The 16,340-nt window shown below is 43.2% G+C and overlaps 1 protein-coding gene across 4 annotated transcripts in view; it reads right to left on the bottom strand.

Annotated features, from left to right (window-relative positions):
- The window catches only part of LOC145399062 (protein kinase shaggy-like), a 414,583-nt gene that overhangs the window by 185,050 nt on the left and 213,193 nt on the right, over positions 1-16,340 (bottom strand). For all 4 annotated transcript variants that reach the window (XR_013897221.1, XM_080271804.1, XM_080271805.1 and 1 more), the window contains exon 4: positions 3,544-3,654. Coding sequence is in view for 3 of the 4 variants with exons in the window: in XM_080271804.1 (XP_080127930.1) it covers positions 3,544-3,654 (111 nt within the window). In the remaining variant the exon portion in view is untranslated. The remainder of the gene's footprint in view (positions 1-3,543; positions 3,655-16,340) is intronic.

Below are 16,340 nucleotides of genomic sequence, written 5' to 3'. Positions count from 1 at the left end.
GTACTACATGGCAAATGGAATTCAATGTGGATAAGTGATGTAATCAAGTTTGGTAAAAGAGGAAAAAGTCCAAATTGGGATCATAAGTTAGGTAGTAAAACCCTACACATATCAGAAAGAGAGAAAGACCTAGGCATGATTATCCATAACAGACCTGTGTGTTACAATGGTGCACAATTAATTTTTTTTTTAGCTTTAGAGACAAAACTTCAGTGATATAAGTGAACAACAATATAATGCCATACTAATGAGTCCTATGATCAGCTGATCACTTGGTGAGTTGGACTGTGTGTCTGCTGCCAATACTGACTTTATGCTTTTTATTCAACATATCTGGTTTATACAGTACTGGCAGTACAAGTGCACTGTGATGCTTTTAGTTGGTTATGGACTTTAGGTTGCCTGTGTCTGGACTTCAGCTGGGTTAAGTAGTGACCTACAAGTAACCCTGGCTAGCCACCTGATGAATCCTCAAAGGCCCAATGTTACAGTACAATGTTTCCAATTTATGATATTATACAGGCAACCCCTAATAACTGAACAAAAGATACCTGAGTCTTCACTTCTCTGAACTGCCATATACAAACTGCAGGACACCATTAAATCTTCAGCCAACCCCCTTAAAAGTGTGCCTGTAGTGTATTTTGCACCAAACCCTTTAACTTAGTCAGTATTCCTGGGAATAACCTTCTATTGCAACCTACATAACCTTGCATAATGCATGTGTTATTAGGCATTATCTGAATTCTTCAGTTGGTACTGTAAGTTCATAATGAGTATATTTTGACCTGGTTTATACTTAGAGGAGGATGACAAAAATCACTCAAGCAACCCTCGATGGTCATTAGACATAGCTTGACATAACCTATGTGTTACTGATTGCAGGTATTGTGTTGCTGACAGTGTGTAATGAGTACCTGTATATTATGACTAGTAAAGTCACACTTGAGCAACCATTTATGACAACTTGATTTAACTAGACAGCTCGATATAACCTATGTGTTACTGACTGCAGGTGTTGTGCTACTGAAAGTGTGTAATGAGTACCTGCATATTATGTCTGGTAAAGTCACATGTGAGCAACCCTTTATAACAACTTGATTTAACCCCATTTAAACCATGTGTTACTGTTATCCATATTTTGCTGCAGGTACTATGTTTCTGTAGTCTGTAATGAGAATATTATGATGCTGTGTGCTTGAGTCAGAGTGACTGATATCACCAGTATGAAGTAACTCTCTATGGCCACCTGATACTGCTCTATATAACCCATATGTTATTGAGTGTTATTCGAACTCTGTTGTAAGTACTCTGCTCTGAAAAAGTGCAGTGCAAATATTGTAAATGGATATGTACTTTGACGTGACTAGTAACACAATAATAGTAGTAGTAATTGTTGTTTCCTAGGCAGTCTGGCCAAACAGCCCTGAGTCTCTAAGGAGGGTCACAAACGAGATTGGGCTCTCCCACAGAGCTCTCAAGGAATGTATGTTGTGTTGTTGGCACACAAGATTATGTGCAATGCTGTCTTCCATTATGTGCTTAATAGTATGGGGTGCTGTGTTGCATCGTGGACAGGCATCAGCAACAGAGTCATCCAGCCTATTCTGAAAACTCAAGAGGGTTGGATGATGCTCACATCTCAACCTGGCCAGGTGGACCCTGTTCTTACAAGGGAGGTAGGATTCATCACAAAGGGGAAACCTCTGTGGTCACTTGACAGAACTTCACAGAACCTACATTATAAACACCTCGGTGTGCAAAAAAATCATATGTGAACTAACTTTACTTGATATAAACTTTCTGGAAACTGGGGGCTGCCTGTAATATGAATAATGATTTTTTTAACACAACTGTAATTTGAAGGGTGCCCTTATAGCAATACAATATTTCTAACAAGGGGGGAAAGGGGAAGAGAGTGGGAGGGGTGATGGAGGGGAAAATGAAGTAAATAAAAATATGGTACTGGAAACTGACTTCTTGAACAGCAATTGTCTATTGGAGGACTACAGGCATTTCAACCCCCTATGTGGCAGGATGTCAGTTAGGTACTTTGCTCACACTACTGCCTCATAATTTACTCAAATATGGGACATCCACACCTGACACAGGGCTAAGCTATAAAAGATGATAACTATCTATCTATCTATCTATCTATTAACAGATGCCATAATCCCACAAGGGGTGACCACAAACAAATTGCCTACATGTTGCCCTGTCCCCTGCCATTTCACTTCCCTCCCCCCAGCTCACACACCCTTCTCTCATATACCTCTCTACCCCATCTCTCCATATCATCCTTGGGCTCCTTCTCCCTCTCCCCCCGTCAATATCACTCACATACACTTTCCTTGTTAGTTTCCCACTCTCCATCCTCTCCACACGCCGAACCACCCCAACATATTTCTCCTAATGCTTTCTATCACATCCACATCCGCACCACAATGCTCTTCACTTTCTCATTTGCCAGTCTGTCTCTCCATGTACCTCCACATGCTCCTTTCAAATAACTCATTTCCACTGCTCTCACTCTTGACTTGCGTCCTTTCAACAAAGTCCAAGCTTCACTTCCATACGTTAAAGGTGGTATCGCAACATTATCACTTTTTTACTTCCATGTTCACTTCCCTATTTCTTATCACTGCTTTCAAAGAACCAGCAACCTTTCATCCTTGTTCTACCTTTAAAGCACTTCATCCTCCAAACTTCCATCCTTACTCATCACACCCAAGTACTTAAATTCACCCACATTTTCCATTTCCTCATCACCCAATGTCACTGTACATTCAGTGACTTCATTTCTCTCAAAGACCATAACTTTACTCTTCCCTACATCACCTTCAGATTCCATTCCTTACGCACTCTCCCAAACTCATTCACCAAGCTTTGCAGTTCCCTTTCGTCTTCACATAACAATGCATCATCATCTGCAAACAACAATACAGAAGGCTTCCAAATGCTGCTCTCTCTTATTAGGGCCACTCCAACATCCACTACTTTACCTTGTATCTCCTTTATAACCCCATCTATATACAGAATGAACAACCATGGAGACATGATACATACCTGTTTCAGTCCAACATCCAGATAGACAAATTCACTCAGTTCATTCTCCACACACAATGCAGCCTTAGCACCCTCATACATACTCTTCACAACATTCGACAACCTCCCATTTTCTCCATGTATTCTTAATATTTTCCACATTCTTTGACTATCTACTCTGTCATATGCTTTCTCCTAATCAAAGATGATAACATACTATATAAAAACTTAAAAAACAAATTACAATGCTCACCCATGAACTAATATCACTGCTAACATAAACATAAAAAAATCAACAAGTATAGTTTAAGAGGAAGATTTCAGAGATATAAAAACATACTTTCAATGACAAGGAAACAAAAAGACTAGCCTACTGTAACAATGGAGGCAAAGCATAATGCACCTGTTTTTACCATGTTCATTAATTTTTGTACCATACATGAGTTAAAAATGGGTTATAACAGTCAAAACATAACCATAATCTTCCTTTAGGCTTACCTTAATATAGCTGATTGGTATAGTCTGCTTCTGTTTGCTATGATGCCTGGCTACCTTATAGACGGTCTCTGGGATAAACTCTAACACTAGATTCAAGAACACCTCCTCTTTCTGGAAAATAAATAAATTCCCATTAGTTTTCATAATGTGTCGAACTGTTAGATAACTATGAAAGGTAGTCTGAGAACATGAAAAGTAGTCTGAGAACACAAAACCATTCAAACACTGCATATTAGATATAACACAAAGGCAGCTCTTTCAACTGACATCTGTCGAGCCCCAGAATGTAAACAAATCCCTTTAGGAACAGGGATGCTTTTCCACTTCATTCCACAAGGATAAAATTCCATGACAATCTATCAGAAATGATGGGATACAAAACAGATACAGGTGGCCCCTATTTTATGAACGTGTTACATTCCTGAAAAAACATTCACTAAGCAATATTTCATTGTGCAAAACCATTACAACATGTGTTAAATGGAGTTTGGTTCTAGGACCCCCATTTTTTTCCTTGTCCACCTATATTAACTCCTCTTTTGCTCAATCTGAATCAATATTTGTGTATTTTATGAATCCCTAACCCTTAATCGACAACTACATCTACAATTTAACATGCAGCTGGCCAATAAAATACATAAGTAACTCTTTAACTGAGTTTTATTCTCTGGGGGTAAAGATGACAAAATGCACAAGTGGTGTCAAGGTGGTACAGTACTATTTTGGATGGTAGGGCAGATGTGACTGGTAAGCATTTTCTCCGTTTGTGGTGCTGTGATGGATTCAGCTGACTGAAAGCTCACTCGGTTTAAAACTGCCCACAGAAAAAAATTTGTTAAAGTGAATTTTGGCGTTCGTTAAGCAAGAGAAGGATAGTAAAACGTGATATTCGTTAAAGTGAGTTATCATGGCATGACTGTAAAGTGGAGGTCGTCTATACTTAAACAGACATTTCAGGTTTCTTTCGCTCATAAGCTACTCCTTTTTCTGCCTAATAAGAAGTGTTGGGAACCCAGGCTAGGCTACTCGGTCCACACATTTAAGGTGAATGACAATCACTTACTCTTGACAGCTATTATGTGAGCAATTAACCCCAACAACCCCTTACATATAACCCCTATGGACAACGTCTGATTGGGATGCCTTAACCCACTAGACCTACATGTATCCATTTCTTGGTTTCTACCCATTACAGTAAATGGTTCCCTGCGTTACACGAACCATTCGGCTAGCCACTCAATGTATTAACACCCGAATGCGGCACTACACTGAATGAACTGATGGTGGCAACCTACTACACTGTTTTTTACGACAAAACTTGGCGGCTCACAACTTAGAGTTGAACAGCTGCAAGTATTGTGAATCTTGTCCCTAATGCAGATGAAAATTTCATGTCTAGTAGCAACCATATGCCTAAAAGAGTTAAGTTTTCCAGGAATGGAAAACAGGCAGTAACAGATGAATACCTGGCTACTATGCATACAGCCAGAAAAGAAGTAAACAGGGCAAAGTCTGAACCTCAGAGACTTCAATGGATAGCATACATAATGCTGAATGGAAGAAGGGGTCTTTAATGAGGCTAAACACAAGAGAAAGCAGCAATATTACAGGTGACAGTGTGTGTCAGGAATGATGATGGAAGGCTAGTGGTGAAGTGAGGATATTATAGATCCTTGGACAGAATATGACTTTTTTTTTTATTATTAAGTGTCCAACTCTGGGCATAGTCTTCACAGCCTGCTCTCAAGGCCCAATAGTCCTCTTACATACCATACACTTCCACATGTCACCACTTCGGCGCTAACACCCACCGTCCATATTGAATACATGCTAGGGCTTCCTCATACAGGACTGGTGCACCGGTATTAGTGGAGGTATTTTTACAACATGTTGGCGGGTATTCTGGTAGATCACTAAAGTTTGCCTTTATATGGAATTCAAATCCTTAAATTGTTCCCTGCCCCAGCCAGGATTTGAACCTGGGTCAGGCAGGGCTGCAGACCAACACTCTACCGATTGAGCCAAGCTGCTGAAGAAGGAGTCTCACTGAACAGGGAACCTTAGGGGACAGCGAATTCAGTGCCTTTGGTCTTAGGTTATGTTGATACCATGAGCACATCAATCGGAAGGATGCAGTTTGGGAAGGTTGCAGGTGTGTCCAGGTTGAATGATGAGATGCTGAAGGTGATAGATGATATGGGCCTGGGTTTAGTTACTGATTTTATAAGTTCTATTACATATCATATGAGAGTGATGTTCCAGACAACAAGTTGAGGAGCATGATTGTAGATGTGTATATGGAGAAGGGTAACACTTGGAAAGAGGAAATTATAGAGACAAAGTTTTTGGACCAGATGATGACAGTAATGGTGCGAGTCCTGGAAGGTATGATAAGGGAAAGAGTGAATAATGGTAAGATCAATTTGAGTTTATGCTATGCAAATGGACCACTGATGCAGTATTCACTATTTGACAGCACCAGGAAAAATACAAGGAATGGAAGAATGAGTTTTTGCTGACATGAAGGAAGCCTTTCATAGAGTTCCTAAAGATGTGGTAAAAGTGGGCAATGAGAATGCTTGTGATGGAGGAGATACTGGTTAGAGAGGTTATGGCAATGTACGGTGTTCTCACCGAGGTGAGAATGGAGGCTTAAGTGATGAGTATTTCAAGAATGTTGGTGTGCATCAGGGGTCAGTTTTGAGACCTTCATTGTAGTAGTAGTAGCAGATGTTCCCTAGGCAGTCTGGCCGAATAGCCCCGAGTCCCTCAGAAAGGCCATGGCTGAGATCGGGCTTTCCCACAGAGCTCTCAAAGAGTGTATGTTGTGTTGTTGGCATAGGTGATTGTGTGCAATGCAGTTTTCCATAATGTGCTTAAAAGTATGCAGTGTTGTGTTGCATCCTGGACAGGCATCAGTGACAGCGTCATCCAGCCAATTCTGGTAGCTTAAGAGGGCTGGAAGGTGCCCACATCTCAGCCTGGCCAGGTGGACTCTGTCCTCACGAGGGAGATTGGATTCAGAAGGGTGGATGTCAGGAGGCCGTGCATGCAGCTGTGTGTTGTCTTTAAGTGACTGAATGGAGCGGCAAGTGATCTGAGTGTGGATATGCTTCTGGAAGCTGGTCTGAGGTGGGCGAGGGGGAAGAGATGACAGTATTTGTGTATGGTATCGTGTGCTGGGTGTTGTTTTGATGTTCCTTGGTGTGGGTGGATGTGCTGCCATGTAATATAGTAGATGTTGTGGGTTTGTGGAGGCTGCAGCAAGAAACTGGGTGCCTGTCATGTCTAGGTGATCCTTGACTTTGAGGACTCTGGTTGCTTGATGTAGGTGGTCTGTGGGTGTAGTAGCTGTGCAGCCTGTGATTATTTTTAGGGCCTTGTTCTGTATGGTCTGAAGAGTATTGTAGTGTGTTTTGGTGAGGTTAGAAGCCCAAGCAGGGCATGCATAATTCATCACTGAACGTATGTATTATTTGTATACTGTGGTGGTGGTTTCTTTGTTGTGTCCGAATGTTGTATGGGCAAGTGAGTCTTGGTGTTATTTTATTTTTAATGTTTCTGATGTGTTGTATAAATGACACTGATGTACTGTATGTTACACCAAGAAGTAAGTGTGTGTGTGTGTGGGGGGGGGGGGAGAGTGTTGTTTATGGTAAGGTGTGGGATGTGACTGTGTTCTGTTGTCCAGTTTGTGAGAAGGGTCACTGTAGATTTGGCTGGGGCTATTTTGAGCCTGTTTGTGGTGAACCATTCGTGTAGTGTGTTGAAGTAAGGTTGAATGATGTGTGCAGCTGTGTTTGCATTTTGGTGCGTACATGTAAGTGTTATACCATCTGCATAGGAAGCTATGTGTATCTGTGGTGTGTGGGGTGTGGGTATGTTGTGCATGTACAGGTTAAAGAGTGTAGGGGACAAAACAGATCCTTGGGGGATGCCGTTTGTGAAGTCTCTGATGTTAGAAGACTGACCGGCAAATGTTATGTGTGCACATCTGCCTGCTAAGTAGTTTGCCAGCCATCTTTTTGTGTTATTGTGCATGTTTGTGTTGAGTATTTTGTTTGTGAGCTTGTGGCGGGGGATGGCATCAAAAGCTTTGCTAATGTCTAGTGTGATTAGGAGTGTTCTGTGTGGTGGCCTAGCTGAATTCATATCATCACAAACACTCTGTAAGGTCTGTAAGAAGGGTGTTTGTGGACTGTAGTGGCCTAAAGCCATGTTGTGACTGGGCTACGGGAATGTGAGGTGTGACTAGTTGTAGTACTAGTCGTTCAGCGACTTTAGAGGGGGTGCAGAAGAGTGTGATGGGGCAGTGTGAGGAGGGTAACGTGGGGTCTTTGTTGGGTTTAGGGATAGTGATGATAATGCCATGCTTCCAGATGTTGGGTATTATGTTGTGTGAGTAGCTGTAGTTTGATATGTTGGTGAGTGCTTGTATGCCTTGTGGTCCTAGGTGTTTAAGGTGAATGTTGTCTATGTTGTCTGGTTCACAGGCAGATGAGTGCTTGAGGTTATTAATGATGTGCTTCGTCTGGTTGTAAGTGAAAGGTGCGTAGTCTGGGTTTGTGGGGAACTGTCTCTTACGTCGGATGATACGTTGGTCTTCGGGATGGGGGTTTAGATGGCTGACTTGTGAAAAGTGATTGATGAGAGTGTTTGCTTGTTGTTTGTTTGAGGGTATGGTGTCTGTTGTTGTGATGGCAGCATGTGATTGTGTGGTGTAGCTTTTGGAAAGTGTGATGCTGTTTAGTGCTTTGTAGTGTTTGCTGATGTTTGGTTTGTGGTCGTGTTTGGAGGTAATTTTTCCAGTTTAGTGTTTGCTGTTCTGATATTTTGTTTATTTGAGTGTTGAGTTCTTGTATTTGTTGTACGGTGTCTTGTGTATGGGGTGTTGGGGAGTGTCGCAGTGTGTCCCGTTGTCTGATAAGGCCTTGAATTTCTGGTGTGAAGTTGGGGTTGTGTCTCTTTCTGTTGCCTCTAGGGATGTGTCTTTTGTCTGTGTTTTGCATAATTGTATTGAAAGTGTGCACAACAGTGTTGATGTTTGTGATAGGTGTAATGTTTAGTGTTATGAAATGTTGTTCTGTTTCAATTACAAAGGCCTCCCTTTTGGCTCTCTTATAATTAGTGTGTTTGTGGCCAGATGGGGTGATTCTGATTTTGGTAGTGATGATAATTGGGAGGTGATCAGAACCTAGGGTTTTGACCACTCTCCAGGATGTAGTGGGCGCAAGGTTTGGGGAGTAGAAGGTGATGTCTGGAGATGATGGGAGGAAGAGGGCTTGGTGTGGGATATGGGTATGTTGGTCTAGATTGTTCAGTATGAAAAGATTATCTGTCTGGGATTGTAGTACCAGCCCTCTGTCTGTGCCAGGGTTGTTGACATGCCAGGCCGACAACTTGGCATTGAAATCACCACCCAGGATGATATTGGGTATGTTAGTGGTGTGGTGTATCTGTGGAGAGTAATTGTGTGGTACTGTGGGGGACGATTGGGGGGGAATGTATGTGTTAGCAATTGTTATGTGTGATTTGTTACCAGTGCGTATTTTAACTGATTGTATTTCTGTTGTGGTGTCATGTGGGGGGAGAAGTGACCTTTATTGTTTATCACAGTGCATGAAGCTATCTCACATTACTTCAGAACTGGACTCCGATGGGGAATGTTGCTGATGACTTTGTGTTGATCGCGGAGCATGAGAGGGTGGCGGAGGAACAATTTACGAAGTGGGAGACATGGAATGAGGTACCAAGGTTTGAGAGTAAACAGGGATAAATCGAGTGATGATATTTAGAGCTGGTGGTTGGACTGTCAAAGCAAAGGGAGTGTGGCCATGAACAGTCTGCCACACGCACGAGAAACTAAATTCATCTTAAGCAGTGTCTGTGATATGTGGGGACAAAAGAGATATAGTGGTATGAAAAGTAGGCATCAATATAATCCTGACTGTGTGGATGCAATGTGCAGGGAAGGGATGCATAGGAAAGGAAGGTGGTAAAGGACTGACCTTCTGGATATTCTCTTGAGTGTGTGGAGGAGTTTTGCTATTTTGGGGACATACCATATGTGCTAGAGGAGGGGCTGGAGTTAGTGGCTACCATAAGGAGTAACTAGAAGGAAAAGTGCAGGAAACTGTTGCATTCCATGACAATGAGAGGGCTCTCTCTCTGTGCTAAGGGATCCTTGTATACATGTGTTGGGAGTTTAATACTGTATCATAGTGAGACTTGGGCAGTAAACAAAGAGGATTTTTGTATGCTCAAATGTACAAAGATGATGATAATCAGATGGATGAGTAGTGCATTCCTGAATGAGAGGCCTGGGTGCTAAGACTGTAAATGAAAAGTTGTGATGAAAGATGGGACTTAAATGTATTAGTGTTGTGATGAGAAGGAGTAGATTGAGATGGTTTGGGCATATTGAGAGGATAGAGGATGCCTACAGTGTAAGGAGGGTGAGAGGTAAGAATGCTGAGGCTAGGGTTGCAAGAGGAAGACCAAAAAGACCTGGAATGAAGTCACAGAGTGTTAACTCTGGGATAAAGGACTGAATAGTATGGCTTCTAGAAATCAAGCAACATGGAAAGCCACCATTTGGTGACGATAGCTGGTGCATGCAAGCATGATGGAGCCTTCATAGATATGAGGAAACAAGATGAAATGAAACTACATAGTTCAAAACTAGAATTAGACCACCTTATAACATGGTAAAAGCAATATTTCTTCCATGCATTGCCAGGATTTCATCTTTCCTCTCTACGAGGAAGAAGAAGGATGGGAGCTTTTCTTCTAAAGTTATCTATCTATCTATCTATTCATCTATAGCAAGATGCCATGCTCCTGTAACGAGTGACCGTTTATCTTTGAGTTAGTGGTTGTACAGGGAGGGGTACTATCTGCTAACCCACTTGTTGACACGTAGGGAACACGTGGGTTGGTTATATGATTACCACCCAGCATTGTACATGGTTTCCTGACTTACAGGACATTCGTCTTGTCATTCAACATAAAGCCACCTGAAAAGGAAACAAGAGTAACATGTCCCTGCCAAGTACAGTACAATCCCAGTTAACCGGGTGGCTTGGGGAATTTATCTTCCCGGTTACAGATTTTTCCCGTATTTCTGATTTTCAAGTCAAATCTAAACAAAGGCTATCACAGCAGTAAATACAGTTCAGGTACTCACCAGTCACATTAGGGGTTACACTAAGAGATTCCGCCTGAAAAACTGCCTTGTAAACACACACCATGGTCATAACGGACGTGCGTGCAATGTCTAGCAATTTGCAGTACTGTACTGCAAATTGCGCCAGTCCATTGTTTACCGAATTACTGTATTCATTATATGTACTGTACTCATAAAAATTGAAAAATAAAATAAAGAAATAAAAGCTTGAACATTTATTAGTGAACTGATGATGTGTTAAGACTGCACTGTAGAATTATCACGACACCTGTGCCCCCACGTGAGTTTGTTTACGTTTCCGACTGTTCTTCTTCTTCCCCACCTGACCTCCATCACTCCACCCCTCACCCGCCACTCAGCTGTTTTGCAGAAAATAAAATAAATGATGTACGTATGAAATGCAGGCATATTATTTATTTATTTTTCTTCCAACAAAGTAAACTTTCATTCCTATTAACATTTACATTCAGCCATTAGTGTTTTATAATGTTCGCCTTTTTCAAGTCTGTTGCATATGTCCAGCTTCTGTTTCAAGGTAAGCACGATACGCTTACGTTTAGTTTGCACTTTAGGCATTTTGGAGTGTACAAATTACAGTCTATCAGAGGAATGCAATAGCAAGAGAGCTTGTTTACTGTCTGGTGGCAAAATGCAGACTGGTGATTTTTGGAGGGTGTGGAGGATGACTGAATTCAAGTAGGGGAAAGAGGGGGAGAGGAGGGGTGGTTAAGAGGATTTGCTAGGGATTTACATTAGCTGGAAATGCCTTCACCTCGCTTTGACTTCACCCAGCCTCGCGTGACACGATCAAACGGCGGTTTGGCGGTCCATTCAAATTGGCGCACAGTTATAACTTACTGACATTTTTACCAGCCCTTGAATTTTCCCGTTGTTCTGAGTATTCCGTTTGTCTGGATACCGGATAGCTGGGATTGTACTGTGTTGCCATGCAATACAAAGTCCCCTACCAGATGATAAGTACGTAATGGGCATACGCCGGTTTAACGATGCAATTGGTTAAGCAAGAACCCATCGCTAGGTGGGGTATTGTACTTCGGGGTAGATTTAACATGTGAAGTATTGGGAGGTTTTTTTAAGCCTTGGATTTCCCCCCAACCAAATCCTAAACCCACCCAAATGAGTATAAAAAAAATAAATAAATAAGTAGTTTAAAGCCAATCAAAATGGCCTGACAGTTGTTTAAAAAAAAAAAAAAAAAAAAAAAAAAAAAAAAAAAAAACTAACCTAAGCCTACATCCTGCAAATAGCTCACCGAAACCAACAAATAAAATATGAAAAGTGTAGGAAATAGGTCAGAAGAAATCAAACGACTCTCATCATTTACACTCAACCCTCGGCTATCACGGGTTCCGCTATAGCGTATCTTGCTATCCCGCCTATATAAAAAACTACCCAAATACCTTTATCATGCACTAAATGCCTGCTATCGCGCACCGCAAAATGTTTGAAAATTTCAAAAAGGCCAGGCTCCAGTGCTTCGCCCAGCCAGAATGGTGAGACCAAGTGAAGTGTGGGGAAGAAACATAACATCTATGAATCAACTGTGAGGGGTATTTATAAGAATCGTGATCACATCATAAAACATGCTCACTTTTAGACTATTATATATTAATATGTGGTACAAAAAAGGTATCTTAGGGGTAAATATTGAGGTCATGGAACCAAGAATTATTATCATAAATTCTTCAATTCAGCTATCACGGTTTCGGCTATAGCGCAGCCACAGTGGGACCAATTGGGAGTGATAGCCGAGGGTTGAGTGCTTCTTATAAGTCCATGGTCAGTCCTGGTTGTCATCCTTGCTATCCCTGCTGAGGCTAGGGGACATATGGCACTCCCTAGCACTCACTTATCCTCCTCAAAGCCCTCAAACCCCATTGGGGAGGGTATCAGGGCAGTGGGGGGGTGGGGGGGAGCCTGGCAAGGTGGGGTGATGGTAGTGGGAGACTGATGCGCTGGCACTGGGGGTGGCGATGGGGTGCGATGCGATGACTCAAGAGGTGGAGATGGGGTGCGTTGCAATGACAGACAAGGTGGTGAGGGAGACAGCTGCGATGACTGATGGGGTAGCGAGGGAGACGGACGCAGTGGTCAAAGTGGTGTGGGAGATCGAGGCTGGGACGAGGAAGGTAGTGATGGAGTGGTGGAGTGCCGCAGTGGAGACTCAGCTGAAGTGGAGGTGAGGTCCAGCATTAGGGGCCGAGAACATCCTCGGCGGGAGAAGTCCCTGGGTGTTTCTCTGCTGGTCGATGGCAGGGGAGATGCACTGCTGGCCGAGGGCTGGGGAGGTACTCTGTGGGTCACTGGCATGGTAAGGGCCTGTTTGAAGAAGACAATGCTTGTAGTCTACCTAGCCACCCTCTTCTTTTCCTCCATCATTGTCCTGTACACCTTCATCCCCTCCTTCAGCCGATCAGATGCGTCCCTGCTTCATCCTGGGAAAGAGTCATGAGTGCACATAAATGCGATGACTTCATCAACCTTGGTCACCACCTCCCTCAGAATTGTCATACAGAAGGCTTGAACCTCATGGACAAACTCCTCCTGCTTTGCCTCCTGGTGTGCCTGCTGTATCTCTATATTGAGGAACTCCTCATTGCTGAGCTCCTCCCTGAGGCTTTCCAGGGCCTCCTCCACGTCCTCCTCATCGACCTCCCCAAAGAACGCCTCGTGCAACAGTACAACGTCTTGCCGCACCCATTCCACTGGCGGAGATCGCACACCCTCAGGGAAGCTGGTGAAGGAGTGAATGCACTCCAGCCATAGCTTCAGCCACACACCATTCATGGTGGGCTGGCTTACTTCCCGCCATGCAGCCATGATGTTCTCAATGCTGTGGCGTATATTATATCCTTTCCGGAAGGATTGCACCGTCGACTTGTTGCTGTCACATGTCCTCACCAACTGCTGCATAGTGTGGCGGAGGTAATATGCCTTAAATGCCACGATCACCCCTTGGTCCATGGATTGCAACATGGACATGGTGTTGGGGGCAGGAACATCACGTCTCTGTTGCTTGCCCAGTCCTTCACTGGAGGAGGGTGGCTAGGCGTGTTATGCGCCACCATGAGAAATTTGTTCGCCAAGTTCTCCCTCAAGGCGTACTTCTTGAGAACACGTCAGAGGCAGGAATGGAAATATGATGAACAGATACCAAAAGTCAGCCAGGCTATCTTGTTGACTTCCAGATCACCCCTAAATTCTCCTTAACATACCCTACCAGAGCCCTGGGTTTTGCAGTGTGGTAGCCAGGGAGAGGCTTTAGCTTGAGGTCACCCTCGGTGTTGTTCCTCAGCAGAGTAGACTGTAGCACCAGTCAAGCAGGGCAGTACTCCCGAGGTGGATGGAAAGCTGATGACAGGGAGAGTTGGAGCTCCCATTTCATCAGCCCTCAGGACTCGTTCCTGACCATCCCTATTTGCTGAACTTTTTCAGTGTCTCAGTAACACAGAGAGTAGGCCAGCATGCTCACCAATACAAATTTCTCTTAACTATTTATACCAAACTACATGCACAGTACACACTACACTTCCTTTTCCAAAATAAAATAAAGCATAAAAAATCATGGCTATGCAACACTCAGCCTCGGAGTCCCTGGGGGGGGGGGGGAATAAATGCCCCCCACCTTCCGCCCCTCTCCTAGTGACGACTTGAGCTGCCTGGAACCACTCTCTGACTCGCTTCTTCTTCATTTCTGCAACATTCGCAGCCTTTCCTCTAACTTTCACTCTGTTGAGCACCACCTCTCCTCCTCTAAACCTCACCTTCTCTTTCTAACTGAGACTCAGGTGTCTGAGGCAACTGACAACAAACCCTTATCTGTATCCTCCTACTTTCTCTATACTCATTTCAAAGCCAAAGGTGGATGTTGTGTGTATATATGAAACGACTTATCTTGCTCTCCTGTTCCAGAACTCGATTCTTCTGAATTCCATACACTCTGGCTTTGGTTTTCTTGTCATTCTCGGACTAAATATATCTGTGCTGTTTACTTATCCCTTAACTATGCTGACCATCAAAAATTCTTCGACTATCTTACTTCTATGATGGAAGACATTCTATCCATTTCTCCTTTCTCTGAAATCTCCATTTTAGGAGATTTCAATGTTCACCACCACCTATGGCTCTCCTCTCCTTTCACTGATCCACCTGGTGAACAAGTCTACATCTTTTCTATCCTCAATGACCTGGAGCAGCTTGTACAGCATCCTACCCGTATCCCAGATCATCTTGGAGAGAGCTCCAACATTCTTGACTTCTTCCTTACAACTAATCCTTCTGCTTACACTGTTAACCTTTCCTCTCTGTTGGGCTCCTCTGATAACAACCTTATCACCTTTACCTGTCCTATCACTCCAGTACAGTCTGTGGACCCTCCAAAGAAACGTCGTCAGTGGCACTTTGGAGCTGCAGATTGGGAGGCCCTCAGGCAGTATATCTTTGATTTTCCATGGAATGATTATTGCTTCCATGGCCAGGAGCCATCTGAGTGTGCCTTACACATTACGGAGGTTATTCTCTCAGGCATGGAAGCATACATTCCTTTCTCAATTCTTTTGTCTAACGCAAGAAAGCGTTGGTTCAATCAGGCTTGTTCTAATGCTGTCCGCAACAAGGAGAGGGACTATAAAAGGTACCAGAGCCAACCCACCCCTGAATCACATCATCTTTACGTTTCTACCTGGAATCATGCTGTCTGTTCTTCGCTCTGCTAAAAATAATTTCATCTGTACTAAATGCTCTCAACTCTCCAACTCGAATTCTGCCCACTCCTTCTGGCACCTTGCCAAAAACCTTTCTAACAACTTTACCTCATCATCCTTCCCTCCTCTTTTCTACTCTGATGGTTCTGTAGCTATTTCTTCTACTGATATAGCAGATCTCTTAGCTCAGACTTTCTCCTCCAATTCCACCTTAGATGATTCCGGTGCGTTCCTCCAGCACTTCCCCCCTAAGACTTCCTCATGGCTGACATTAAAATTTCTCCAGTTGATGTATTTTCTGCCATCACAGGCCTCAATACTAACAAGGCATATGGGCCTGATGGAGTCCCTCCTGTTGTTCTCAAGAACTGTGCTTCTGCGCTAACATCATGCCTAGATAAACTCTTTTGCCTTTGTCTATCAACTTGTACCTTTCCTTCTTGCTGGAAGTTTTCTCTCATTCAGCCAGTCCCAAAGAAGGGTGACCATTCCCAACCCTCTAACTATTGTCCAATTGCTTTAACATCCTATATCTCAGAAGTTTTCGAGTCAAATCTTAACAGAAAAATTTTAAAGCATCTTTCCTATCACAACCTTCTTTCTAATCGTCAGTACGGGTTCCATCAGGGTCACTCTACTGGCGATCTTCTCACCTATCTTTCAGACTCCTGGTCATCCTCCTTTCGGGAATTTGGCAAAAGCTTTGCCACTGCACTTGACATCTCAAAGGCTTTTGATCGAGTCTGGCATAAATCTTCAATTTCCAAACTGCCCTCTAATGGTTTCTAACCTTCTATATGTGCCTTCATCGCTAGTTTCCCTTCTGGTCATTCTATAGCCACTGATGTAGACGGCCATCATTCTTCTCCTAGATCTATCAACAGAGG

The sequence above is a fragment of the Coenobita brevimanus genome, chromosome 47 (genome assembly GCF_032717465.1).
Source record: "Coenobita brevimanus isolate Jiangsu-jjx chromosome 47, ASM3271746v2, whole genome shotgun sequence".
Lineage (NCBI taxonomy): Eukaryota > Metazoa > Arthropoda > Malacostraca > Decapoda > Coenobitidae > Coenobita > Coenobita brevimanus.
The sequence above is the reverse complement of the archived record's forward strand: the minus strand, read 5'-3'. Positions and strand labels throughout refer to the sequence as shown.